Source organism: Pinus tabuliformis, chromosome 7 (assembly GCF_031772625.1).
Source record: "Pinus tabuliformis cultivar Carrire ecotype Pingquan chromosome 7, CPIR1, whole genome shotgun sequence".
NCBI lineage: Eukaryota > Viridiplantae > Streptophyta > Pinopsida > Pinales > Pinaceae > Pinus > Pinus tabuliformis.
Genome location: NC_142293.1, coordinates 2,013,042,520 through 2,013,069,912, shown reverse-complemented (window position 1 = coordinate 2,013,069,912; position 27,393 = coordinate 2,013,042,520). Strand labels below are relative to the sequence as shown.

General features: G+C 38.9%; 1 protein-coding gene across 2 annotated transcripts in view; it reads right to left on the bottom strand.

Moving 5' to 3' along the window:
* Positions 1 to 16,928: 16,928 nt before the first annotated feature.
* The window catches only part of LOC149256563 (exopolysaccharide production negative regulator), a 226,594-nt gene continuing 216,129 nt past the window's right edge, over positions 16,929 to 27,393 (bottom strand). For both annotated transcript variants that reach the window (XM_089460782.1, XM_089460781.1), the window contains exon 5: positions 16,929 to 17,963. In XM_089460782.1, coding sequence (XP_089316908.1) covers positions 17,594 to 17,963 — 370 coding nt within the window. In that variant the 3' untranslated portion in view covers positions 16,929 to 17,593. The remainder of the gene's footprint in view (positions 17,964 to 27,393) is intronic.

Genomic DNA, 27,393 nt, shown 5'->3' with positions numbered 1-27,393 from the left:
TTGAGTCAACATGATAAAACTTTTGGGAAGAAGAAGAAAGTTGGTGAAGATGTTTTTCTCACAGAGGCCAGCACCAATAAGTCATCAGCAGATAGTTCTCGAGGAAGAGGCAGATGGAAACAAAATCAAGCAGCACATAATCGAGGTCGAAGCCAAAGCAAAGGAAACAATTTTAACAGAGGAGGAAGAAATAATTTTCAAGGTAGAGGAAACAAACAAGGAAGAGGAAATTTTCAAGAACAAGGATATAATAATCAAGGTAGAGGACAATCTCAAAATAGAATTCAAAGCAAAGGCAGAGGGCAATCTTCAGGAAGAGGAAGAGACTTAAGTCAAATTGTGTGTCGAAGATGTAACAAAGTTGGACATTATGCTGAAGATTGTCGAACATCACTTAATAAAATTCCCAAGTTTCAGCAACATTCAGCACAATTTGCAATGATCAAGATGAAGATAACTCAGAATATGTTTTTACTTCCTCACCAGCATCACAAATTTCATCCCATCTTAGAAGTGACTATGAAGATGCTTGGATCTTGGATTCCGGGGCAACTCAGCACATGACTTGTCGACGTGATTTTTTCTGGAATTTTCAAGATTGCCAACTTAATTCCATTTTTCTTGTTGATGATACAAAACATACTCCTTATGGAAAAGGAGTAGTAAAAGTTTTTCTCCCTGGTATTGGAGAAAAAATGATTTCCAATGTATGGTATGTACCCAGTTTCAAGAAAAAATTGCTCTCTTTAGTCACGATTCGACAAGCAGGACATCAGGTGATTATGGAAGATGGTTTAGTGAAGATTAATTCAGTGAAACAGAACTTGAAAACAGTCATGATAGGTTATGAAGATGGAAAACTGTTACGGATGAAAGGGACAGTTATTCCAAGGCATTCTGATTTTGCAGGGGCAGTGACTACAGGTATTTCACCTATAAGACTATGGCATGTAAGATATGGACATTTGAATTTTGAGAGTCTTTCTCAATTGCAGAAACAAGGAATGGTTAAAGGACTTCCCACATTCAAAAGGGAAAATGCAAAATGTGAAGCTTGCATTTATGGCAAACAAAATCAAGAAAGTTTTCCAACAAGTTCATGGCGTGCAAACAGGCGGCTACAACTAGTTCACAGTGATGTTTGTGGTCCACTACAAACTTCATTTGGTGGTTGCAAATATTTCTTACTATTCATTGATGATTTCAGCAGAATGACTTGGGTTTACTTCTTGAAGAACAAGTCAGAAGCATTTGATAAGTTTAAAATTTTTCGCCAACTTGTTGAAAATGAAGTCAAAGAAAAGATAGGTACTCTCAGGACAGATAATGGGGGAGAATTCACTTCAAATGAATTCAAAACTTATTGCAGTGAAAATGGCATCAAACGACATCTTACTACTGTTTACACTCCACAGCAAAATGGAGTAGTCGAAAGAATGAATCGCACTTTGTTAGGCATGGCGAGATCCATGTTAACTTTCAAAAGGTTAAGTCCAACATATTGGGCAGAAGCAATCCATACAGCTGTCTACTTAAGAAATAGATCTCCAACTGCTTCTTTAGACGAAATCACACCTTATGAAGCTTGGTTTGGTTTCAAACCTCGAGTTAAACATCTTAGAGTTTTTGGGTCAATGTGTTATGCCTTAGTTCTGAAAGAAAAACGAACTAAGCTTGACTCGAGAAGTTTAAAATGCACAATGATTGGTTATTCTGATGAGAAGAAAGGGTATCGTCTTTTGACCAATGGAAAATTCATTGTGAGCAGGGATGTCATTTTTTATGAAACAGAGAGTAAGAGTGCTGAAGAAATTGAAAATCTTCTTCACAAGTTAGAAACTAAAGGAAGTAAAAGAAATGGAAAAATGCAAAGTCAACCAACTTCACCAAATTGGTATGAACTTGATTTTCCTTCCTCTGAAGATGAGTCATCCAGTCAATCTACATCAACAACATCATCTGGGTCTTCTAGCAGTTCATCCGCATCTCCAAGCAGCAGCAGTTCTTCTGACAGTGATTCTCCACATTCTTCACCTGAACGACGAACATCAGTTTATATTAATCCTCTTTACAATGATGGGGACTTTACAGAAGCACAAACAAGTGAGCACCAACTTCCGAAATGGGCAGTTCAACTTTTGAAAGATGTCAAGCCCGATGAACAGAATAAAACTGGCACCAGAAGGGCACATAGAAGTGAAGGCAATTTTGCCTTGATAGCAAATGATTTTACTGAACCTTCCACATACAAAGAGGCAGTAAAACATAAAGAATGGCAACAGGCTATGGTTGAAGAATATCAAGCAGTAATTGATAACAACACTTGGAAACTTGTTGATTGTCCAGCAAATGTTAAACCCATAGGTTGTAAATGGGTTTATAGAATTAAGTATAATCAGAAGGGTGAACTTGAAAAGTATAAAGCACGACTTGTCGCAAAAGGTTTTGCACAGCAAGAAGGCATTGACTATGAAGAAACTTTTGCTCCAACAGCGAAATGGAACACCATCCGATTAACACTTGTATTGGCCGCTCAAAAAGGATGGAAAGTTCATCAAATGGATGTGAAAAGTGCTTTTCTCAACGGGGATTTACAGGAGGAAGTGTATATGACCCAACCACCAGGTTTTGAAGTTGAAGGACAAGAACATAAAGTCTGCAAATTGATCAAGGCTTTATATGGATTAAAACAAGCTCCCCGAGCTTGGTATGCAAAGATGGATGAATACCTTAAGAAAGTTGGTTTTCAATGAAGTGAATCTGATGATACTTTGTATGTGCGACAACAAGGAAAATATCTGGTCGTTCTTGTTATGTATGTAGTGAAAAAGGAGTTACATGCAGGTTTTAAGATGATAGATATGGGATTACTTCACTACTATCTTGGAGTTGAAGTCTTCCAACGTCCACATCATATTTTCATTTCTCAGAGTAAGTATGCCGCAGAGGTTCTTCAGCGATTTGGCATGCAAGATTGCAAGCCCGTTCTCACCCCCATGGAGCAAAACTTGAAACTTTCAAAATTTGAAGGGGGGGGAAAGGTGGACAGTACAACTTACAGACAGTTGATTGGCAGCTTGATTTATTTGACAAATACTCGTCCTGATCTATCTTATGCAGTCAGTATTCTTTCACGTTTTATGCAGGAACCACGAGACAGCCACTGGAATACAGCCAAAAGAGTTCTTCGATATATCCAAGGAACAAAAGATTTTGGTCTTCTTTACACAAAGACTAAAAATTTTGTACTTGGTGGATATTCTGATGCCGACTTTGCTGGGAGTATTGATGATCGAGCATCAACATCAGGTTATTTAATGAACATGGGATCAGCAGCAGTATCTTGGAGTTGTAAGAAACAAGCTACAGTGGCCACTTCTTCAGCAAAAGCAGAGTACATTTCAGCATGGGAAGCAGCATGTGAAATTGTTTGGTTGCGCCGAATTTTGCAGGACTTGGGCATTTCTCAGGTAGAAGCTACATCGTTATTCATTGACAGCGAGTCAGCCATCAAACTTGCCAAGAACCCAGTTTTTCATTCAAAGACAAAGCATGTGGACACCAAGTATCATCATATCAGATCTCTCATTGCCAAAGATGTCCTCAAGCCAGTTTATTGTCCTTCCGAAGATCAGATCTCCGACATTTTCACGAAACCGCTTGGCAGAATAAAATTTACTAAGTTTAGGGATGAGCTTGGTATCTGTTGTAATGTATCTTTGGATCATGGGGGGAATGTTAGATGATCCAAAAATAGTTTATTATCATAGGTTATAAAATTGAAATAAAATAATTATTAATTTAAGAAATTAAATTAATAATTATTATTCTAGAATGATTAATTATTTAATGGAGACAATTAGAATTAGTATATTGTTGTAACAAGATATGCTCTCCAAATGTGTCGTATCTTAGGCTCTATTTTAGGAGATTAGTTAGCTAGTCGGTTTGAATAGCATTTAATGTAAATGGACACTTGTTATTTAATAAGTGATCCATAATTAGATGTAGTTAGGACATGGAGCTTATAAATAGCTCATTGCAAGAGTGTTTGGTTGTTCGGGTGTAAACTCTTGCAAATCAATTATGTAATTGTTTTTCTGATTAATAAAATTATGTGTTTGAGGACACTTCTGCCATTACCTGGAGGTATTTTTTTCCACCTCTATAAATCTGTTTTTGCTTAGTAAATTTTAGGTGCATATCTAGAAAGCTTAGAGAGTGTTTTTTGTCAAATAAATGAACATTGAATCAATGTTTTTTTTTTTTTTTTTTTTTTTCATTTTCAGATTGTTTGCTTTCATTTCCTAGTCAAAAAATGGCACCTAGAGCAAGAGATCCTACTTGGGCATATGTTGAAATGGTTGATAGTCAAATGCAATGCAAATTTTTCCATAGGAAAATTAAGGAAGGTCCTGGGGGCATTCATAGGCTGAAACAACACTTGGCAGGGGTTAGAGGCCAAATTACCCCATGTACCTCACCAGAAATTGGGGAGATTAGAAAGAATTTGTTGGCCAGCTTTGAGAAATTTAAAGAAGATAAGGCTAGGCAAAAAGACATACAGGCTGAAATTGGGAGGAACAGGGAGATACAAAAAATGATGGCTACCAACCCCCACTATGATTTTGAGGGTTCTTCCTCTATCCCTCAAATTGAGACATCCAACCCTTTCCAATATGTTCCTCCCTCTTTTGATTCTGTTCAAAATAAGGGAAAGGGTAGAATGTCAATGAAAAAGGGTGATGTGACTATCAAAAGTTATTTCACTCCCTCCTCTCCATTAGATGCACATGGTCCTGAAGTTAGTAAAACTCAAATGCAGCCCACTTTAGATGACCATTGGAAGAAAGAATTGAGGGAGACTGCTTGTGATTACATAGCTAGATGGTGGTATGATGCTGATATCCCCTTTAATGCTGCTCGTTCACCATATTATGAGCCTATGTTTGATGCCATACATGCTGCTGGAAAAGGCTTCAAAGGCCCTACTATGCATGAGCTAAGGGGTGTTCGTTTGCAGAAAGAAATTCAATCCATTAATGAGTATTTGCAAGAGTTCAAGGACTCGTGTGCAAGAACAGGGTGTACCATCATGTCAGATGGATGGACTGATCAAAGAAACCGTACCATCATAAACTTTCTTGTCTTCTGCCCACAGGGAACCATGTTTCTAAAATCAGTTGATGCATCTAATAAGATAAAAGATGGCCACTTGTTGTTTCAGCTATTGGATCAAGTTGTTGAGGAGGTGGGGGTGGCTAATGTTGTTCAAATCATCATAGATAATGCCTCTAACTATGTTCTTGCTGGTAAACTGTTAGAGGAAAAACACAAGACCATCTTTTGGACCCCATGTGCTGCACATTGCATAGACCTCATGCTTGAGGATATTGGAAAATTAGATTTGTTGGACACCTAATCCTAAATGGGTTAGTGTGGAAGCCGAATAGACCAAAGCAGTCCAAGAGACCTTGGGATCTGAAACCCAAGAGTCACATAATTTACTATAAATGTAAATCTCTTGTTAATAAAATTGTATTGCATGTTTTATCTTTCATATCTCTCTTGATGTCCATGTGTGTTTAACATGGTATCAGAGCAGGCGTATTCCTGCCCTGCATAATTAATTTGAGCCATTTGTTGTATGGCCTTTCTGTGCAGTTTATTTCTGCCATATTCCTCTATACAGACCTGCGCCCTGTCTGCTCATATTCTGCCCATGTTCTGCAGGCTGACATGTCTGTCCCTGCGAAATCTCAGTGATTGTTTAATAATTTCGTTGTGTGTGAGTTCCATTTTGATATGCGTTGTGAGTCTCAACCCAAGCCTGCGCCTGCCTGTTCTTCTGAATATAATAATCGCTCTCTGGCTGTCCTGACAGAGAACTGAACAGTCAGACCATGTCATAAACGTTTCAAAAGGGCGTTATGATTATACTCTGCGGATTCTCACATCTCACCTGCGCTGCCCTGACATATTCATTTGAATGCGCTCAGACTCCAAAACCGTTTCATATTCTCTGCAAACTGGGCTCTGTCCATAATTAATGCATCTGTCCTCAAACGCCTCTCTCGTTCATTTGCAACGCGTCGTGTGCTGTGCTGCGTCTGCCTCTCCCTCCAACTACGGTTCTTCCCTCCGAGGGCTCATCCACCGTATGAAAGAAGAGCGGCTCAGTCGCCGACTGTCGTCAATGGACATCATCGAATACCCAACTGCTGTACAGGGTGGTTTCTAATCTGTCATTCCCTCTTGGTTCTGAGGTAGGGTTTTAATCGCCCCCCCCCAAAAAAAAAAAAAAATTCTACAACAGAGACATTATTTCCAAATCCTGCGGATTTTAATCTCTTCAGAACCGTCATAACTACAATTAGAAATTTTCTGCTCGGCCACCATCGTTGTTATTGAATATTTTACGTTGATCCATTTAGGGCTTTATTATACATATGATCAAACTTCTGGGTTTCCGTCCTGGAGAAAGCAATAAAAGCAGGAGCGGATTCAAACGTTCACTGATCTAACCCGGAATCATTCAAGCAGTCCATTCCTCCTCTCCATCTCGCATTTCTGGCTCAAAACATCGCTTCAAGTTAATATTTTTACTCGCGTAAAGTGAAGCACGCATCAATTTTGAAAATATAAACAAGTTAGATCTATGAATTTTCTCTGTTATAGCTCCTCTTCTTGTCGGGCTGCTCTGCACATTTGAGACATTTCGAGGTTTGGATTTCGGCTATTTGCAATGGGATTGAAGTAGGCAGGGGTTTTCTGAAAAGATGCCAGGGCTCCGACGGGGCAATCTCAGTTATACTCGCTGAGTTTCGGCAATCGTACGGAATTCATTGTTATCATGTTATGATCAAATAGTGTAAGAACACTCTAGAATCATTGCGAATTCTCAAAGTTCAGGTATTGTTAATGGAAGAAAGGGTTTTACTTGTGAAAGCATGGCTACACGGTAGAGAGTTTATCCAACTGCTAGAGGGGTAGTCTCTTTCCCTCACCCGATTAGGGCGTCGCGACAAAAGAGCAGAGTAGAGTTAGTCTTACAGGACCCTCTGACGGGAAGGTTGTTGATCGACATTGCTTATTCAACAAAACCTGTCAACAATAATAGGTGCACTTGGACTTATAGTTGGAACGCGAATGGTTCTCTTGCTCTTTCTCATCTTTCCACAAGTCGTTTGTATGCACTTTTTCTAGGAGGTGCTTTTTGGCAAAGGTTTTTTAATGATAGAGTTGAAAGCGGAAGCAGTATGGATGAGTCCAACTATCTTTGATGAACATTTTGACTTTCAACTTGAGGATGGCAACGGTATAAAATTTTAGAAGTGGTTTGTATCAATTCAATAGATCCGTTAAAGGTCTGTAAGTTTTCCACGCTCAGCAGGGTAGCCTGTTATTGGCTGATGATTTGGTTGCTTTACATCAATCGCTGGGATTTAGTGTAATTCTAAAAGTGTCCATACAAATATTTTGAAAGGGAAAAATAAAGAAGGTTCCCTGTTCGTCAGATACGAGTCACTACTCGTTAATTAGAAAGTTTCTGTTTCCATGTTGTGGATTCACTGCTTTCTTTTGTGTGGCTGAAGTGAAGCCGAGAGCACTCTTGCACAAGGAGCAGAGTATGCTACTTTTTACAGGCTACTGAATTCATTTCTTGCAGCCAGAATAAAAATGCAGTAAGGTTTGGGTTCGTGTTTTTGCTTGCTCGGCCTTCTTCAAAGCTTCTATTATTGTGTATTTGAAAATTGGATTTGAAGGATATTTTCAGTTCAATAGAGTCAGGGGTTCAAATCTTTATTTGCTGCAAGGTGCTGGTGTAAAATTCAAATGTGAATTCTCTCATTGAAATAGTGTCCAGACTTTTATACTTGAGAGATGACATTGAGATTAATTTGTATAAGGTATTTTCTGTGGTTGTTTGGGAAAGGTTCCAGTTAAAAGAGGTCGTGTTTCCACCTGTGTAAATTGTTGAGAATCTTTCTAGTTGAGTCTAATCAATAGTGCAGAAAGGGGCTAATTCCCTTTAGTCTCTTTGTTGTACGAATCACCCTTGTTGTGCGTCGAAGGTTCCAACTGTTGTGTTCACACCAATATTCAATCCAAGTTCCAAGCAAGTTTGTAGTTGCTGCTGCCCCAATTGTGGCATTGTATTTAAAACTCATTATAGTGCATTAACTCCTTGATTCCACTGTTGCGTAAAGTTTTTGGTGAGCTTATTGTAATCTTTTATATTGCACACTGATCATTTGCTGACATTTATAAAGGATATTGTTGTGTACTGTGAGTAGATATTACTTTTCTGCATTGAGTAGTATTTGTGATCAGTTTTTTAAGGTGTAAATCAGACCTTGAAGAAAAAAATGGCCAGAACCAGTGAAGTATTACAACTCCTTAAAACTCTGATATTATCTACTATTGATGACACATTACAAATCAGCAAAGGATCTCTCTCAGAAATTCAGACATGTCTACAAAATGCACAGGAAAAGATCGATTTTTTGCAGCTTGAATCACAGCTACAGCAAGAAGAGCTACATCAAAATAGACACCATTCTGAACCTTTTTTTGTTCAGAACATTGAGACAACCACCCATCAGCAGCATGTTAATAATGTTACAGTTCATTCAAATAAAGCAACAGTTGTACATGCAGATGCAGAAATTCAGTCTGCACTTCCCAAGCCCATCATCAGACCTTGGGAACAGCTTGTCCACAACAAGCACAGAACTAGTATTGGATATGACAAGGACTTTTCCTTTCATATTCCAGACTATGCCAAGCCCATTCAGTTTCAGAGTGCTGGATTCATTCATGACAGTTCACTTGTTCCTCATGACAGTTCACCTCCAGCTGTTCCAGATTCTGCCCCTCTTCCATAGCAACAACAACAACAAAAACAACAGATCGTGAAATGCCAACACTGTGATCGAACTGACCATTTGAAAGATCATTGTTTTGATCTTCATCCATGTAAGCATTGTCATAAAACCAGCCATTCTTCACACAGATGCTTCAGAAACAAACGTCCTGCAAGAACAAAATTCATCTTGGATGAATCGCTTCTTGGCAATGGGCATCAACAGCCAAGAAGATATTCCAAACACATGTCAGAACTTGTTCCAGAGTATTGAACAGTCTTGCAGTTGAGTTTTCTCCATCATCTCACCTTGTATCTGACAGGGGGGAAATGATGGTCATCTACAAGCTTCAAAGTCACATCAAGCGAGCCTGAGCCACAACCTGCCACACCAGTTTTAGAGTTGTAGCCAGAAACAAATATTCCCGTGAACATGCCTTCAGTTGGCAATCTGGGACACTTCCTCTAGCAGAAGACTTCAGCTTCTTGCCAGTGTTGGAAGAATTCCAGGAACAAAATTGAGAACACTTCCTCTAGCATAAGACACCAGCTTCTTGCCAGCTTTGGAAGAGTTCCAGGAATTGCATTAAGCATTCCAGAGTTGTTGGTTATCCTTAAACCATCACAGGTTGAGACTTCCATTTTCAGGTTGAAGTTTTACCTTTTATGCGGGGTGAGACCTCCCTTTTATGGTTGAAGATTTCCCTTTTTAAAACAATAGGATCACTTCCTCTAGCATAAAACTTCAGTTTCTTGCCAGTTTTGGAAGAGTTCCGAGAACTGCACTAAGTGTTCCAGTGTTGGTGGTCATCCTTAAACCACCGCCCTTTATACCAACATTTCATAGAGCACATTCAGCCTAGTGCTGCCATGCATATTTGCACATTTTGTATTACAGCTCTCTTCTTGGACTCATACATAACCCTTCGGATTAAGGGGGGAATGTTGGACACCTAATCCTAAATGGGTTAGTGTGGAATCCGAATAGACCAAAGCAGTCCAAGAGACCTTGGGATCTGAAACCCAAGAGTCACATAATGTACTATAAATGTAAATCTCTTGTTAATAAAATTGTATTGCATGTTTTATCTTTCATATTGTCTTTGTTGTCCATGTGTGTTTGACAAGATTGGGTCAAAAACACTATAGATCATGCCAAAAGCATAACAAAATTTATCTACAATCATACATTGGTTTTGATCCTCATGAGGAAACACACTGGGGGCAAGGATATTATTAGGCTTGCCATCACTAGATTTGCTACACATTTTTTGACATTGCAATCTATGCTTTCCCAACATAGAAACTTGCAAAAGATGTTTTCCAGTGATGAATGGAATCAAAGCAATTGGTCTAACAAACCAGAAGGCAAAGAATTGAAAAGGAAAGTCCATGAAGAAACTTTTTGGAGAAAGGCAGCAGAGATTGTGAAGCTTGCTAAGCCACTAGTTAAGGTGTTGCGGTTGGTGGATGGGGAAAGGTTGGCTATGGGCTTCATTTATGAGGCTATGGATCAAGCAAAGGAGCAAATAAAGACGGTATACAAGGATAGAGTGGAAAAGTATGGGCCCATTTGGGCAATCATTGATGAAAGATGGAACAATCAACTCCATCGCCCTATACATGCAGCTGGGTATTTTTTGAACCCACGGTATCATTATAAAGCTAACGAGTCAAGAGCTTTGAGGGGGGAGGTCAGAGATGGACTGGTTGATTGCATTGAACGCATGATCCCATTGGAGTTTGATCAGCTGGAGATACACCGACAGGCCAATATCTTCAGCAATGTAGCAGGTACCTTTGGGAAGAACCAAGCAAAGATTGCAAGAGAAGCAGATGAGCCAGGTAAACAAAAATTTCAATTTTCAAATTCTTAATAGTTTTACTTCTTTTTTTAAGTTTGTTAAACGTTTATAATTTGAAAGTTAGATATAATTTGTAATTTTGTTGAGCTAACTCATTACACTCCTATGTTTTTTGCAGCACAATGGTGGGAGGCCTTTGGTGGCCATTGTCCTGAATTGCAAAGGTTTGCAATTCGTATTATGAGTCAAACTTGCAGTGCATCTGGGTGTGAGCGCAATTGGGCTGTCTTTGAGAGGATTCACACAAAGAAGAGAAACCGTTTGGATCAAAAACGATTAAATGATCTAGTTTATGTCCAATACAACCTTCGGCTCAGACAAAACCATTTGTTGAACAAAAGACCTGATTCAGATCCCATTGTGTTGGAAGACATTGATCCAACATCAGGTTGGGTAGTGGAGAGTTTTCCAGTAGAGTTTGATCCTGATGAGGATCTTGATATAGAATTTAGATCTGGAGACATCAGTTGAACTTGAACATGTTGTTCAACTTCAGCCTGTTCAGTTGAATGCAGATCCCAATCCACCAGCCTCAGTCTCACAGCCAGCAAGGACTCCAGTTGTAGGTGCTTCCTCTGCTCAGCCACGACAGAAGCGCAGCCGCATATCTACTCTATCTCAGCTTGCATCTGCTGCAGTTGCACAGCCTGCTAGTGGTACCACTTCTACAGTTGCAGTTGGGGATGATGATGAGGAGGAGGAGCCATGGGGCCCCCTGTCTGACTCTGATGATGATGATCCAGAGATTGATCAACATGATCTTGGCTCCTCTGATAGTAGCTACTAGCCAGTAGTACTGTAGTACTAGTACTGGAGTCTGGTCACCGTCACAGTTTACTTTTGTTGTAGAGGCCATTTCTAGCCTCCTTGGTTATGTGTTTTCTGTTTTGAGTCTTCGATCATGTATGACAGTTGACTATGTATTGCCATTGGGTACCATTTTGATATAATGGATTGGTTCATGAGCCTACTTTGATCATATGTTGTCTTCCATCTATATTATAATGCTGTGTGTTTGGAAACATGAACGAAAATCTTTAAAATTATGTTTAAAATCTTTAAAATTATGTTTTTTTATAAAAAAATAAATATTTAATGTATTTTTTACAACGACCGAGTCATTGAAATAGAGTCGGTCGAGTCATTACCGTTTCGGAGTCAGAGTCGGAGTCGATCCTCGACCGAGTCGGAGTCGGAGTCGGAGTCTTAAAACATTGGTGAAGACAATGCCCAAGCAAGAGTGAAAGAGCTAAGCAGGATGATTAGCTCTCCTGTGAGGCCTGGATGATGTGTTCTCCATGGCGATTGCTTAGCAGGATGATTATTTCTCCTATGAGGATAGGATTGATTAAGTTCTCCTATCAAGGCATTCGACCCATGCAGTCTGGGACTCATGGGAAGTACCTCTCATCTAATCAATGAGTAGGGAAATGAGGATAGGGGCCATAGTAGTACCGATGGATGCATCGTTGTATCTACCGTACTCCCTATGCTAAGATCACCTTCATTGATCTGGGATCAATGATACTAGTCTAGAACCAATGATAGGAGTTGTACCTACTATGATGCTAACTTCGGGTCGGTTGAGATTGGTCTGGGACCAGTGGTACATACTCTGAGACTGACCACTAGTCTAGGACCAGAGAGAGTGGTACATACTATGACGCTGACTTCGGGTCGGTTGAGACTGGTCCGGGACCAGAGGTACACTCTCTCAGACTGTGATATTGGTCTGGGACCAGTGGTAGGAGTTGTACCTACTATGACGCTGACTTTAGGTCGGTTGAGACTAGTCTGGGACCAGTGGTACATACTCTGAAACTAACCTTTGGTCAGTGCAGTACTGGTCTGGGACCAGTGAGAGTGGTACATACTATGACGTTGACTTCGGGTCGGTTGAGAATGGTTTGGGACCAGTGGTACACTCTCTAAGACTACGATACTGGTCTGGGATAAGTGGTAGGAGTTGTACCCACTATGATGCTGACTTCGAGTCAGTTGAGACTGGTCTGCAACTAGTGGTACATACTCTGAGACTGACCTTTGGTCAATGCAGTACTGGTCTGGGACCAGTGAGAGTGATACATACTATGACGCTGACTTCGGGTCAGTTGAGACTGGTCTGGGACCAGTGGTACACTCTCTGAGACTACGATATTGGTCTGGGACCAGTGGTAGGAGTGGTACCTACTATGACGCTGACTTCGGGTTGGTTGAGACTGGTCTGGGACTAGTGGTACGCACTCTGAGACTGACTTTGAGTCAGTGGAGGATGATAGTGGTCTGGGACCAGTGGTAGGAGTTGTATTCACTATGACGCTAACTTTGGGTTGGTTGAGACTGGTCTAGGACTAGTGGTACACACTTTGAGACTGACTTTGGGTCAGTGGAGGATGATACTAGTCTAGGACTAGTGGTAGGAGTTGTACTCACTATGACGCTGACTTCAGGTTGGTTGAGACTGGTCTGGGACCAGTGGTACATACTCTGAGACTGAATTTGAGTCAGTATGATACATCCTCGATCATTTCTTCTTCTTCATAATTCGGACAAAAGCAGAGCAGATCAAAGCAGAGCAGTACATATCAATACAGGGCAGAACAAGACAAAGCAGAACAGGCATAATAGAGCAGAGCAGGGCAAGGGTCAGGCTATACAGGGGTAATGCATTTGATGGATGAATAGTAGCGACCGACAGATAGATTGCATATGAAGTTCTCCCTAGTTGAGAGGGAGTGTTAAAATTGGCAACTAGGGCCAAACTTCATGTGGGTCATCTTATTCATGGCTGATAATATTTTTATTAGATTCCTCCCGTTGAGAGGTGGAGGATTGATCTAAAGATCATCTGATTCCGATAAGTATTCATGGAGATATGAATTTATTTTGATTATGGAATTATTATCAAGCCGACCTACAACTTATGTAGGCTCAAGAAGCCCAAACGTCATGTCTATTCAACCTGTACGTTTTAGTATAAATAGAAGAGGACTTCAAGTCATTTCTGCACACACTTAGATCTCTTCCTCTCTCTACTTGTCTTTGGGTTTTAGTAGGAGGAGAGATCCTAAGTTGATGCCGGTGAAGCCGATAATGCCGCTGAAGGCGATGATGCCGCTGAAGGCGATGATGCCGCTGAAGCCGATGATGCCGCTGATGCCGATGATGCCGATGATGCCAGTGCCGGTGAAGCCGATGATGCCAGTGATGCTGATGATGATGATGCCGGTGAAGCCGATGATGATGATGTCGGTGAAGCCGATGATGATGATGCCGGTGAAGCCGATGATGTTGATGTCGGTGATGTCGATGATGCCGGTGATGTCGATGATGCCAGTGATGTTGATGATGATGATGTCGGTTGATGTCGATGATATTGATGCCGATGATGCTGATGTCGCTCATCTAGGGTTTGTTGCTGCTGATGTAAATCAGATTTATGTATTATTTCTCTCTACTGAATTATTGAAGATAAAAGAAGATTTGATCAAAGGGTTTCCCCATATTGGGGTTTGTCCCTGGCTAGCCACCACATCTTGTGTCTCTTGTCTTGGCTTGTTTTCTGTTGATCGTTTAATGTTCTATCTACACTTTACTTATGTACATGTGATTGCTAATCTATGGATAATAATAAGAAAGATAAGTAAACTGCTCTAAGCATAGAACATACCATAAAATTAACACTGACTAACACCCTCAATGACCTAGTGGTAACTACATTGCCTCCATCCTCTCTTCCGATTGTGGTTGGCCATTTGCATGATAGCACGTTGCCACACTCTAATCATTACACTACAATACAAAGACTATGAATTGAAAACATTTGATGGAGAAAATCTAGATACGCCTTCTTCATGATAGTTGTGCATTTGTCAAGACCCAAAGCAACAATATAATGATCGGCATTACAAACATGATAAAAAAATTGCAAGAAAGTGGGTGCCCACCATCACCTTAGGAATTTCCTAGCGAGGTGGGGTATCTACACAACTTGATCTTGGAAAATCTTTTAACAAAGCAAAGGTAGCACAGGGCTTTCTCAGGAGTATTTCTAGAGTGATAATTACCTAGATTTCCTTCAACATGTGAATACTACAAAGCCATTCTTTCAAGAGACATGTTAATAATTATATGAATCCTATGTAGGTGAAGTTATTAAGTTCCCATATCAAAGCTTAAAATATTTGTTAAAAATAATGTAACTAGACACCAAACAACCTTTTTTTTAAATATGCAACTAATTTGGTAGTTCATATTCTATGTGACGTTAAACATTTTTGCTTTCCCATGTTCTTATATATATGTTTATTGTGCATAGTATATGCAGCACTACAAACTTTATTTTGTGTGTGTTCATTATCTTCTCTATAGTAGATGCATAATAATTTTCCTTATTCTTCACGATGGTATCAAACCTCATATAGGCCCATTTCTCATAAGAGGAGATCATGGTTATGAGATTTTCACTAACTTAATCCTTGAAGATTAGAGAATTAGGCATAGTGTAGATATTAGGATTTGATTTTCTACTAATGTATACAACTTAAATTGAATGCATTTGGAAAGAAAAAGTTTGCCGCTATGTTGAAACATGAAGAGTTCAGTTCTTGTTAATATGAGTTTCGTTGATTATCCAAGGAAAATGAAATGGGCATTCTTTGTTGGTCGCATTTATGCTCCTAAAAGAGTATCATTCTATCAATAGTTTAACTTTTCAAAAGCTTTGCAATACATGATTGAAACAGAGATTGTTGTGCATGAAAATCGTAATTGTGCCAAATATTTGAATTATCTTTGAAGTGAAGAAACAATATTAAATCATACTGCGTCTTGGTAGTGAACAATGATGCTAGGTCTAAAATAATCAAAAACCTTGACAAAAATCAATGAATTGAGACATGAAAGGAAACAGCAATGCATGCGCAAAAATGTACCTCTAACCTACGTCAAACGTACAAGGACATTTAAGGTGCATAAAGCTTTTGCTTGGGTGAATTTTGCAATTGTGACCAAGTCTGGAGAATATATGTAGGTTATTAGAGAACAAGTGCACATAAATCAATGTTGTCAATGTTTATGTGTTTTTATTGTTGATTAGATGAATTTGTAGTTCATTACTTAGTTAAAGTGTTTGTTGTGACGACTATTTATTGCACATAGCTCTAACTAGTTGGATGTTAATTGTGGAAGGGGTGTTAAAAATTATAGTTTGACATCTAACCATTGGGCTGTTTATTTTGTTCTATTTGTAAATAACGTGGCAGTTCATATTTATACATTTTTCCAAAGAAAATCTCACTGGGAACCCTCCAAGCACTTCCCAATATTCTATGGATGATACCTAGTGTCAGCCTGTCAACACTGATTATGATGCCTAACCCTGTAACAATATCGAGGAACACAACAAAGGGAATGACGCTCAAGGATCAACCCTGAGACTTCTTGCATGAATCTCAAAGCACCCAACCTCTCAAGCTTACTCACCAAGCTATCCCATATTTTTATGTGTGTTTATTGTGTAATAAAACTAATACTGCAATGTTTAGTGTATGTATTTCCTTCGTGTGTCATTGGATAATCATATTTATTTTCTTACAAGATTATCATAAGATTGAATATGAATTGTATATTCAATTTCCAAATGCATGTTTTGTTTTAGACTCTTGTGATGTCACAAAAGCATTTTATTGTTACTAATATGGAACTATGACAGGGAAACAAAAAGAATCGATCCATGACATTTATGGAACAACCCAATTAGAGATATGATTGGAATGCCCTATTTCTTATGTATGAAGCACATGAATAGTATGGTGAAGGTAGAACCATTTCCATGTTGCTCATGTTTTCAATGATAACATTTCTTTTCAATAATGTACCAGCACAAGAATAGTATGGAGAAGTAAGAAGCCATTTCCATGTTGCTTATATTTTCAATGATAACTAAACGCAAACACTATTCCCTATTTCATGCATCTATAGCCAACTATCTCACACCTTAACAAAATCGACAAAGTTATATTTTATAGCATACATGTCACAAGGTAAGATTCATTAAAATTATGAACAAATAGATAATTGCAAGCGTATAACCTAATCATTAGCACAGACCCATCTAAATCAGGGTTTGATATGCACCTAAACGCAAACCTTTTACCTATTTCACAGGTCTAGAGCCAATTATCTCACAGCCAACAAAATCTAAAATCAGCTGTAATTATGTTACAGCATATATATCACGAAGTAAGATCTATTGTAATTCTGAAGAAATGAATATTTACAAATAAGTAATCTAATCACTGACATGGACTCATTTAAAGCCAGATTTGATATGCTCCTCAAGTTTATAAAGCTTAAGGTTGCATATATTGAACTCCAATATTTAATACATTGGTCATTTGTGTGAACTTACCATATGCAACTTTGTGGTGCATATCAAACACACGTTTAGATGGATTTGCCATAATATTTATATTCAATACACTAACCATCTTCTAGATCCAATGTACTGTTATATGCACAAAGTTGAAGAATCAGCTAAATCCCCATCGAGGCTATAAAGCACAGCACTTCACTTCTTTTGGTGCGAGATAATTGACTCAATTCTGAGAGAAATTCAAACCAAGATTTTGGCTATGTCAACTGCATTGCACATAACCTCATAATTTTAAAAATCCTTAGTGTACATATGTGCTCATTCAATAGTAAGTATCAAGGCAGTGAGCACCGGCAGATTGAATGACTGCAAACGGAAATTACAGAAAATTGTTTATACAGGGTAAATCATAAGCTCAGTAGCAGACTCAGCTGGAAAATATTTGTCGAGTGCTGCACCGCGAAAAGCTTATCTCAACCTTTTGTCTCATCTAGTGTCGAGGCCTTTTTGCAAATTGTCCCACCACTTTTTAGTGCGGGAACCTTCAAAATAGCCTCTGAAAAAAAGTTGGTAAAGACGTGAAAACTCTTCACGCTGACTACCTAACCAGATAACAATAAACAATGATGCAGTACAAATGCAAACGAATTGCACCCTTGCTTCAAAGGATGCAGCATCAGCTTTCCTAAAATCTGGGCCACCAAGCTGAATAAATCTCGAAACCCTTATGGCCCTGACAAAGCAGGCCACTAATATGGATAAAGACATGCCAACAAATATAGATGCCACTAGTTTCCACAACAAATGTGAGGCACTGCTCTTTTTAGAGAATGAGAACTGATCCCAGTGCCAAAATCTGCACCAATAGACACAATCATAAGCTTTGAAAATCTGTAGAATTATGTGAAGACGTGCGTTATTGCCAGAATACTTAATGGAACGAAAGGAGAAGGCAGAAAAATAAATGAAAAGATAAAGGAAAAGACAACAGAATAACCAGAAAGATGGCCAGGCACGTGTTTATAAAGGAAACACTGAGAAAGTACTTGAAATCAAAGATACTGCACAGCAGGAAATGACATTAAGCATATTGCCTTTTCTTCTAGTTTGCAACAAATAATATTTTGATAAATTGATTTTTTCAAGTTTCAGTGAAATTTCCCTATTTTTGGGCATATTTGGCATTGGTTATAGCATCATTAGCTTGCTGATCTGTTAGTTCATTTATTGCTGTAATAACTAGATCAGATCTGAATTTTTTCTGAATACTATATCTTAAGCAGGCTGACACATCTAATTCTTAAGTTGGTCGAGTTTATTTGATGGTTGGGTTACTTCTTGTGACATTGGGCAAGCATGTTAATTTTTCATAGGGCTGTATTGTTTTTTGCTTTGATAATTGCATTTCTTCATTACTGTTGATTTGGGGTAGCATTGGATGTGCTCTAGCCACGAAATTTGGTGGAGAAGTTGGGGCACATAAGATCTCCAATACCCAGAAAGGGTTTGGGCAGATTCTAAACAGATCAGGGGATATTAAAATAATTAATATTTTTAATGGAGTCCCTAAGTCTAACTTAAGGAAAATAAAATATTAATGTGTATTAATATGAATTTGTGTTAGAATGGTCCAAAAGACATGGATCAAGCCAGATCTAATCTTAGCCATTGATTAGAGACTTAATCTTGGCCGTTGAGATGTCAACAGGAAAAATATAAGAGGAGGCTTAAGGGGCACTTGGAGAACACACTGAAGGAGACCAGTGAGTTCAATTTCTAGAGCAGGGTTTGCTGAGAAATTGAACCACTGGTCTAGAGAGCATTCAAGAGGTAGCAAATACGGAACAGAGAGACGGGAGATCAACGCAGAGGCAAAAAAGTGTAACGAATAAAATATATATAAATAATATAAATATAATGTAAATAATAATAATCATAAATAATAATTAGTTAAGTAATAATTAGGTTGAAGAGGCATGTCGAAATGAGACATGACTCTTCATGAAGAGACACTTGCTTGGTATATAAGCAAAGTCTCTCGTTCTCATTTGTAAATCATTCCTTCTTATTCATTTTAATATACTATTATATCTTTAATGGATAATTTGATATTCCAAGTCTTTTGGAGTAATTAATCTGTAGAAGGAACTTTGTTCGCTTCATTTGGTATCAGAGCAGTTTGGTCCTCTAAGTTGCTTAACAAGTGCACAGAGATGGTTCTCCGATCTAGGTCCTTGGCTATGGAAATTCGTCAACCTTGTTGCCGTACAATTGAAGCATTTTGCTCAGAATTTTGGGAGTTTCTCCTTTTTCTCCGTTTTTTTACGCCTTTGGCCATAACAAAAAAATAAATAAATAAAAAATAAAAATTAACCAAAAAAAATATAAGTAAATAAATAAATAAATAAAAGTAAAACAAAAACAAAACGGATACAAAATCTCATACCAAGCATATTTAAAACTTTTTACGTGGAGAAGCCCGTGGTTTTAAAAACAACCCATGGTAATAGCCCATGGTATTTTAAAAATTAAAGAAAAAACAGGGATACAAAAGCCTCTTATGTGAAAGGTAAATATTACTTTTTACAAGAGGTTTTAAAAACAACCCATGGTAATAGCCCATGGTATTTTGAAAGTTAAAGAAACAACAGGGATACAAAAGCTCTTATGTGAAAGGTAGATATTATTTTTTACAGGAGGTTTTAAAAACAACCCGTGGTAATAGCCCATGGTATTTTAAAGTTAAAGAAAAAACAAAAGCTCTTACGTGAAAGATAAATATTACTTTTTACTTAAAAAGTATTGTGAACATCGTGACCGTGTCATATGCAACATGAAAAGACGTGACCTTTATGTTTATTAAGTGTGGTGACATCATAGAAGTTTATATTAAGTGTGACTTTTATATTAAGTGGGGTGACATTAAAAGTTATCAAGGGAGTAATTAAGTATATAAAAAAGGGACCAATTTATTATTTAAAAAAAGAAGTGAAACTATTATTATTATAAGATAATAAAGTTATTTTGAAAAGGGGTCTTAATATAAAGAAATACATACATATATAGAGGTCAACAATATAAAGGACTATTTTTTAATAAAAGGGTATTCAAGTTTTAACAATCCACATTAAAGGAGAATATTTGAAAAATATATATAGAAGAAATAAGTAATACTTTATAATAAAAATAGCTCCAGTTGACATATTGTTTACGTAAAAACGTCAAGGCAAAAATGGAGACTAGTAATGAAAGGTTTCCTGAAACCCATAGTACATTCGTTTGCACACTATTTCAAATCAAAGGATCGCTCGCAGGAAAAGACATCATAATCTCTATCTGTCCTGCTAAAAGAAGTAATTATGTCAGTCCTAAATGTGCTAACCAATTGGTGATTCCTAAATCAAATATAGTTGAAACAAATATTTTTGGCAAACAATACGATATAAGCAATTTACACCTAAATATTGGAGATTATACTTAAAACCTTACGTTTTTACGATAGTGACATTGTTTTGGGGTTACCTTGGATCGGAACTCTAGGTTCCTTTATTCTAAATACAAAGAAGAAGTTTTTAACATTTTCTTGCAAGAAGAAGAAAATAACGCTCCAAGATTTTACACTAAAACCAAATTCAGTAACACCAAAAGATATTTCAGATATTTCAAAAGTAATGTCTCAAGAAGGTAAAAAGGTATTACAAAATATGCAAAAAGAAATTGACAAAATCAATGTTGACAAAAATGAAAAAGTTTCTCGATTTAAAAGCCGTAGTGAAAAATTACTATTGCAAATTAAGAAACTTAAGAAGGATAAGGAGTCATTAGAAAACAAGGTACAACAACTTATCAAGAAAGAAGCATCAAATGTAGGAATTCGAGTTGATGACAAAACAACAAATACCGATAGAGTGAATATGACAACTCAAAAAGACAAGTCAGTTAAAGAAACGACACACTTAGATGTTGCAGTTCAGACAATGAACATCCCAAGTGAATGTTCCATAGCCATCTCAAAAACATCTTTGCCAGAAGAAAATATTGGCACATGCCCAGTAAGGAGAAATCAAACCAAAAAAGTTCCATATCAGCATCCGAATCATGAGAACAGACGAATCAACCATGCTATGTATTGGGACTATTCAGACCAGAAACAACAAATTGATGTTTCAGAGAATAATGACGTAAAATCAATCCATTCTTATGCTAACAAGTCGTCACAAAATTCCAGTGATCAAAATCCTATACAGAAGATTAATCTCGGATGGTCTGATCCCTTCTCAGTGCGACAATTTTGTTTGTCACTAAGAAGATCATATCAGCTTGTATCGACAAAGATGACTATTCCAAGACAGAAAGACTTTCGAAGCCGAAAAAGAGATCAAGCCTTTTTTCATCGACAAGCTTTGAGGACAAAGCTCTTTGAGGAAGGATGCAATGTAACGAATAAAATATATATAAATAATATAAATATAATGCAAATGATAATAATCATAAATAATAATTAGTTAAGTAGTAATTAGGTTGAAGAGGCATGTCTAAATGAGACATGACTCCTCATTAAAAGACACTTACTTGGTATATAAGCAAAGTCTCTCGTTCTCATTTGTAAATCATTCATTAGTATTCATTTTAATATAATATTTATATCCTTAATGGCTAATTTTATATTCCAAGCCTTTTGCAGTAATTAATCTGTAGAAGGAACTTTGATCGCTTCAAAAAGGCAGACGCAGAGCTAGAGGAAGCCATGCAGAGGCAGCAGAGACTGCACAGAGCCAGAAGGGCCTGCGTCATCCATGCAGAGGCTGCAGAAGTGACACAGAAGGCCAGAGAGGCTACGCAGAGCCTCAGTAGGCTAACGCAGAGGTCAGTAGGGCCTATGTTGGATCAAAAGAACTGCTAGAAATTTGCCTATCTGTGGTAAGCCAGTTTGGCACCCTATTGTACTATAAAATTGCTGAATAATAAAATCCTCCATTGTTGCACCTGTTTTCCCACATTGGATTTTCCGGGGACATTAGTCCAAAATAACTGTGTCAATGTGTGCACATGTTTGTCTCTGTATTACAGTGTGATATCTGCAGCAATATTTATTTTAATGTTTGTTGAAGTAATTTCATGAATAACTTATGATGAAATAAGTAGGATAAGTAAATCAGTTGCTGCAGTGATAGAATTTTCACATGGTATCAGAGGAAGTAATCAGAGACAGAAAAGGAAAATCAATTATGGGTCAAGACCACGATGCAGAGGCATCCACCTCAGGGGACTCTCGCAGATTTTCAGAAGATTGCACAAGAGAGAGAGATTTCGATTTCTCTATGTTGGCTTCCAAGTTGGAAGAAGAAGTGGCGTGCATGACTAGTGCTACATCATCAGAAGTATGGTATATAGACAGTGGAGCCTCATGGCATATGACGGGAATCAAGGAATGTTTCTCAGAATATTGAGAAGAGAAGATGAACTTTCAAATCACCATGGGGAACAAGGCAAAGTGTACTCCAGTAGGAAAGGGTACCATAGTTTTTCAGACATAATCGGGAGAGCGGTTCTGTGCCACAAATGTACTGCATGTACCAAGATTGGGAATGAACTTACTTTCCGTGTCACAACTACAAGGCAAGGGCTATGACATCTACTTCCTCAAGGAAAAGGTATACGTCAAACACCCAAGCTGGAAAAAGAAAGTGCAGATTGAGATCAAAAGTAATCGGTTGTATAGACTACAACTAGAATCTCCAATGGCATTAATAGGCAGTCATGGAGACAAAGACCTGAACGAACTATGGCACAGAAGGATGGGTCACTTGCACCATGGAGCTTTGAGAATTCTCAGGAGCACTGTAACAGGAGTTCCAAATCTGAGTACGGAACGAGATGATGTATGTAGGGGATGCGCTCTAGGAAAGTATGCCAAGGCGACATTTCCTAGGAGCAACCACAGGGCCAAGAGTGTACTAGGATTGATACACTCAGATATCTGCGGACCTATGTCCATCAAAGCTCTCAGTGGTGCCGAGTATTTCCTTACCTTCATTGATGATCACTCAAGGAAAACTTGGATCTATTTTCTGAAAACCAACGATGAGGTTTTCTGTCGATTCAAGGAGGTCAAGGCTCTAGTGGAGACTCTGTCAGGTAACAAAATAAAAGTCAAGCGCTCAAAAGAGTATGTCGATAAGGACTTCAACGATTATTGTGCTAAGTAGGGCATCAGAAAAGAGTGGACAGCTCCCTACAATCCGGAGCAGAATGGGGTGGCAGAAAGGAAAAACAGGACTATTGTAGAGGCAGCTAGGGCCATGCTGTATGATAAGGATATGCCAAAATTCTTGTGGGCGGAAGCATGCAACATAGCTGTCTACGTTCAAAACAGGACTCCTCATCGGTTATTGGGCAAGATTACTCCAGAGAATGTCTTCACTGGGAAGACACCTGAAGTCAGTGATTTCAAGATATTTTGGAGTTTGGCATATTGTTGCATACCCGAAGAAAAGAGGAAGAAGCTGGATCAAACTGCAAAAAAGGGGTATCTAGAAGGATATAGCGAAAACGCTAAGGCATACAGGATCTATCTTCCAGGGAGCAGGAAGGTAGTAGTACGATGAGATGTAAAGTTCATGGAGGACAAAGCTTTCAAAAGATCTCGCGAAATGCCTTCTAAGGAGCAGTCGAAAGAGGATCCGTTCGTCATGCCTCTTCAACCAATGGAAGTGAAGAGTCCTTCCTCAGATCAGGAAGATTCTCAGGATGAGGAAGAGGAGCGAACAAAAGAACCTGTTGGTAGAGGAAGAAACAGCAGGGAACTTCATCAGATTCTTAGCGAAAACAACCAGATAGATATCAGGCATTAGTAACTCAAGATGGAGAACCTGCCAACTTCAAGGAGGTAGCTCAGCATCAGGTCTGGCTAGACGGATGGTGGAGGAGTATAACTCCATAATGGTAAATGATGTCTGGGAGGTGGTGTCAAGGCCTCAAGACAGATCTGTGGTAGGTTCAAGAAAGGATCTACAAGATCAAATATGCTACGGACGACAGTGTTAAAAAATACAAGGCCAGGTTTGTGACTAAGGGGTATGCTCAAAAGGAAGGGATTAACTATGAGGAAACCTTCGCCCCGGTAGCCAAGTATACATCTATTAAGACCGTGATATCTCTTGCAGCCCAGATGGGATGGGAGATCCATCAGATGGATGTCAAGACGGCATTTCTGAATGGGGTAATAGAAGAAGAAGTATACATTGAACAACCAGAGGGCTTTGAAACTCATGAGAAGAAGTATCATGTATGCAAACTGAAGAAAGCCTTGTATGGGCTGAAGCAGGCACCAAGAGCATGGTATGGTCGAATAGATGGCCCCTTGCAGAAGATGGGGTTTGTCAAGAGTGACGCGGATCTGAATCTCTACTGTTTGGTCGTAGAGAGCGAGCCACTTATCTTAGTATTATATGTGGATGATCTCTTCCTGACAGGATCATCCAGACTCATTGAAGACTGTAAGAAGAATCTAGCCACAGAGTTCGATATGAAGGATCTAGGACGAATGCACTATTGCCTAGGGTTGGAAGTTTGGCAGCAGAAAGGAGAAATCTCCCTTGGGCAAGGAAGGTATGCTACAGAAATCTTGAAAAGGTTCAGGATGGGAGACTGTAGACCTATGCCTACGCCAATGATCACCAACTGGAAGAAGATTAATGCATCAGAAGACAAGGATGTCGATCCCACCATATACCGACAGCTCATAGGGTCCCTGATGTATCTAGTCAATACCAGGCCAGATATTTGCTACACTGTCAATACCCTCAGTCAGTTCATGGTGGAACCGAAGAGGGCTCACTGGGCAGCAACCAAGCACATTCTCAGGCATTTACAGGGAACAGTTGATTATGGGCTCTTGTACAACAAGGGGAAGGATATCAGGTTGAGTGGATTTATTGGTGCAGATTAGGCAGGACGTTCAGTCGATCAGAAAAGTACCTTTGGGTACTGTTTCAACATTGGATCAAGAATGACCTCCTAGTGTAGTAGGAAACAAAAGTTTGTGGCTCTAAGCTCGTCTGAGGTAGAATATATGGTAGCAAGCACAGCTTCGTGTAAGGCCATATGGCTTAGAAAACTGCTGGTAAACCTATTCAAAAGAAATATGGAGGCGACCAAGATGATATGTGATAATCAAAGTTGCATCAAACTCTCTGAGAATCCAGTATTCCATGATAGGTCGAAGCATATTGATATCCGGTGTCACTTTATCAGAGATTGTGTCCAACGAGAAGCTGTACAGTTGAGCTACACTCCTATAGGAGAACAAGTGGCAAATATCCTCACCAAGGCCCTTGGAAAGTCAAAAATTGACTACTTCGGGGAAAAGATGGGGATGCTAAACAACCCCCTTGAAAAGTAGTGTGTTAGCAACACAAATGAAGAGGGAGTTGCAGTGCAGATGCAGTGTTGAGAGAAAGGACCAATAGCAGCACAGATGCAGAGGGAGTTGCAATGTAGATGCAGTGTTGGGAGAAAGGACCAGCAGCAGCACGGATGCAGAGGGAGCTGTCGTACAAATGCAGCAGTGGTAGTAGCAGAGTCATGGGTAGTAGTATAGGAGGCAGCAGTACAGAGGATGTTGGCAGGAAGGTCTAGCATCAGCACAGGTACGGATGTCGGATGATCAGAGTAATACTCAGTGAGGAGTATTGCTAGAGCACAGTACTCGCTAAGAGGGAGTGTTGATTTGGGGTAGCATCGGATGTGCTCTAGCCACGAAATTTAGTGGAGAGGTTGGGGCACATAAGATCTCCAATACCCACAAAAGGTTTGGGCAGATTCTAAACAGATCAAGAGATATTAAAATAATTAATATTTTTAATGGAGTCCCTAAGTCTAAACTTAGGGAAAATAAAATATTAATGTGTATTAATATGAATCTGTGTTAGACTGGTCCAAAAGACATGGATCAAGCCAGATCTAATCTTAGTCGTTGATTAGGGACTTAATCTCGACCATTGAGATGTCAACAGGAAAAGTATAAGAGGAGGCTTGAGGGGCACTTGGAGAACACACTGAGGGAAACCAGTCAATTCAATTTCTGGAGCGGGGTTTGCTAAGAAATTGAACCAGTGGTTTGGAGAGCAGTCAGGAGGCAGCAAGTATGGAACAGAGAGATGGGAGATCAACGCAGAGGCAGAAGAGGCAAACACAGAGCCAGAGGAAGCCACGCAGAGGCAGCAGAGACTCCGCAAAGCCAAAAGGGCATGCGTCATCCACGCATAGGCTGCAAGAGTGATGCAGAAGGCCAAAGGGCTGAGCAGAGCCTTAGTAGGCTGACGCAGAGGGTTTCAGGCTAACGAAGAGGGTTTGAGGCTGACGCAGAGGTCAGTAGGTCCTACGCTAAATCAGAAGAACTCCTAGAAATTTGTCTATCTATGGGTAAGCCATTTTGGCACCCTATTGTACTAGAAAATTGCTGAATAATAAAATCCTCCCTTACTGCACCGGTTTTCCCACATTGGGTTTTTCCAGGGACATTAGTCCAAAATAACTATGTCAATGTGTGCATATGTTTGTTTCTGTATTACAGTGTGATATCTGCAACAGTATTTATTTTAATGTTTGTTGAAGTAATTTCATGAATAACTTATGATGAAATAAGTAGGATAAGTAAATCAGTTGTTGCAGTGATAGAATTTTCACAATTAACACATTAAGTTCATCCCAAAACATCATAACATTATTCAAATTTACATGATTATTCATCATCATATGCAACTATGTAGAAAGAACAATATCATCATCATCAATGCAGCGGAACATAAAGGAATAATAGAATAAAAGCACATAGAGACACCAGGATTGGTTGGAGACTAGGGAAAAACCCACTATGCAGAAAACCCTTGCAAATTATTCTTCTTAGGTTTTCATCAAATAATTCAACAAAAGAGAGTACAAAAATCCACATCTTCATCAGCGAAACAACTACAACATCCATGAAATGAACCCAACAATGTATATGCTCAAAACTTTGATTCTAAAGACTGTAATGAATTGTCAATGTCTGCAATCAATTGTCGAACCTTATGGTAATTGAGCGAAATCTTTGAAAGACTAAGATTTCATCTTTTAGATCCCGATCGCACAGAGGAGGTGTCATGCAAGCAACTATAGCTTTCCTAGTTGCTCCCTTAAGTCTGGCATGTGAGCGACCGAGGTCAAACTTGGACTGCGGAAACCCTAAACCCCCAGTCACATGGAAGGAGAGTTGTCTGTGCAACTGGAAGGCTCCAGTGGCA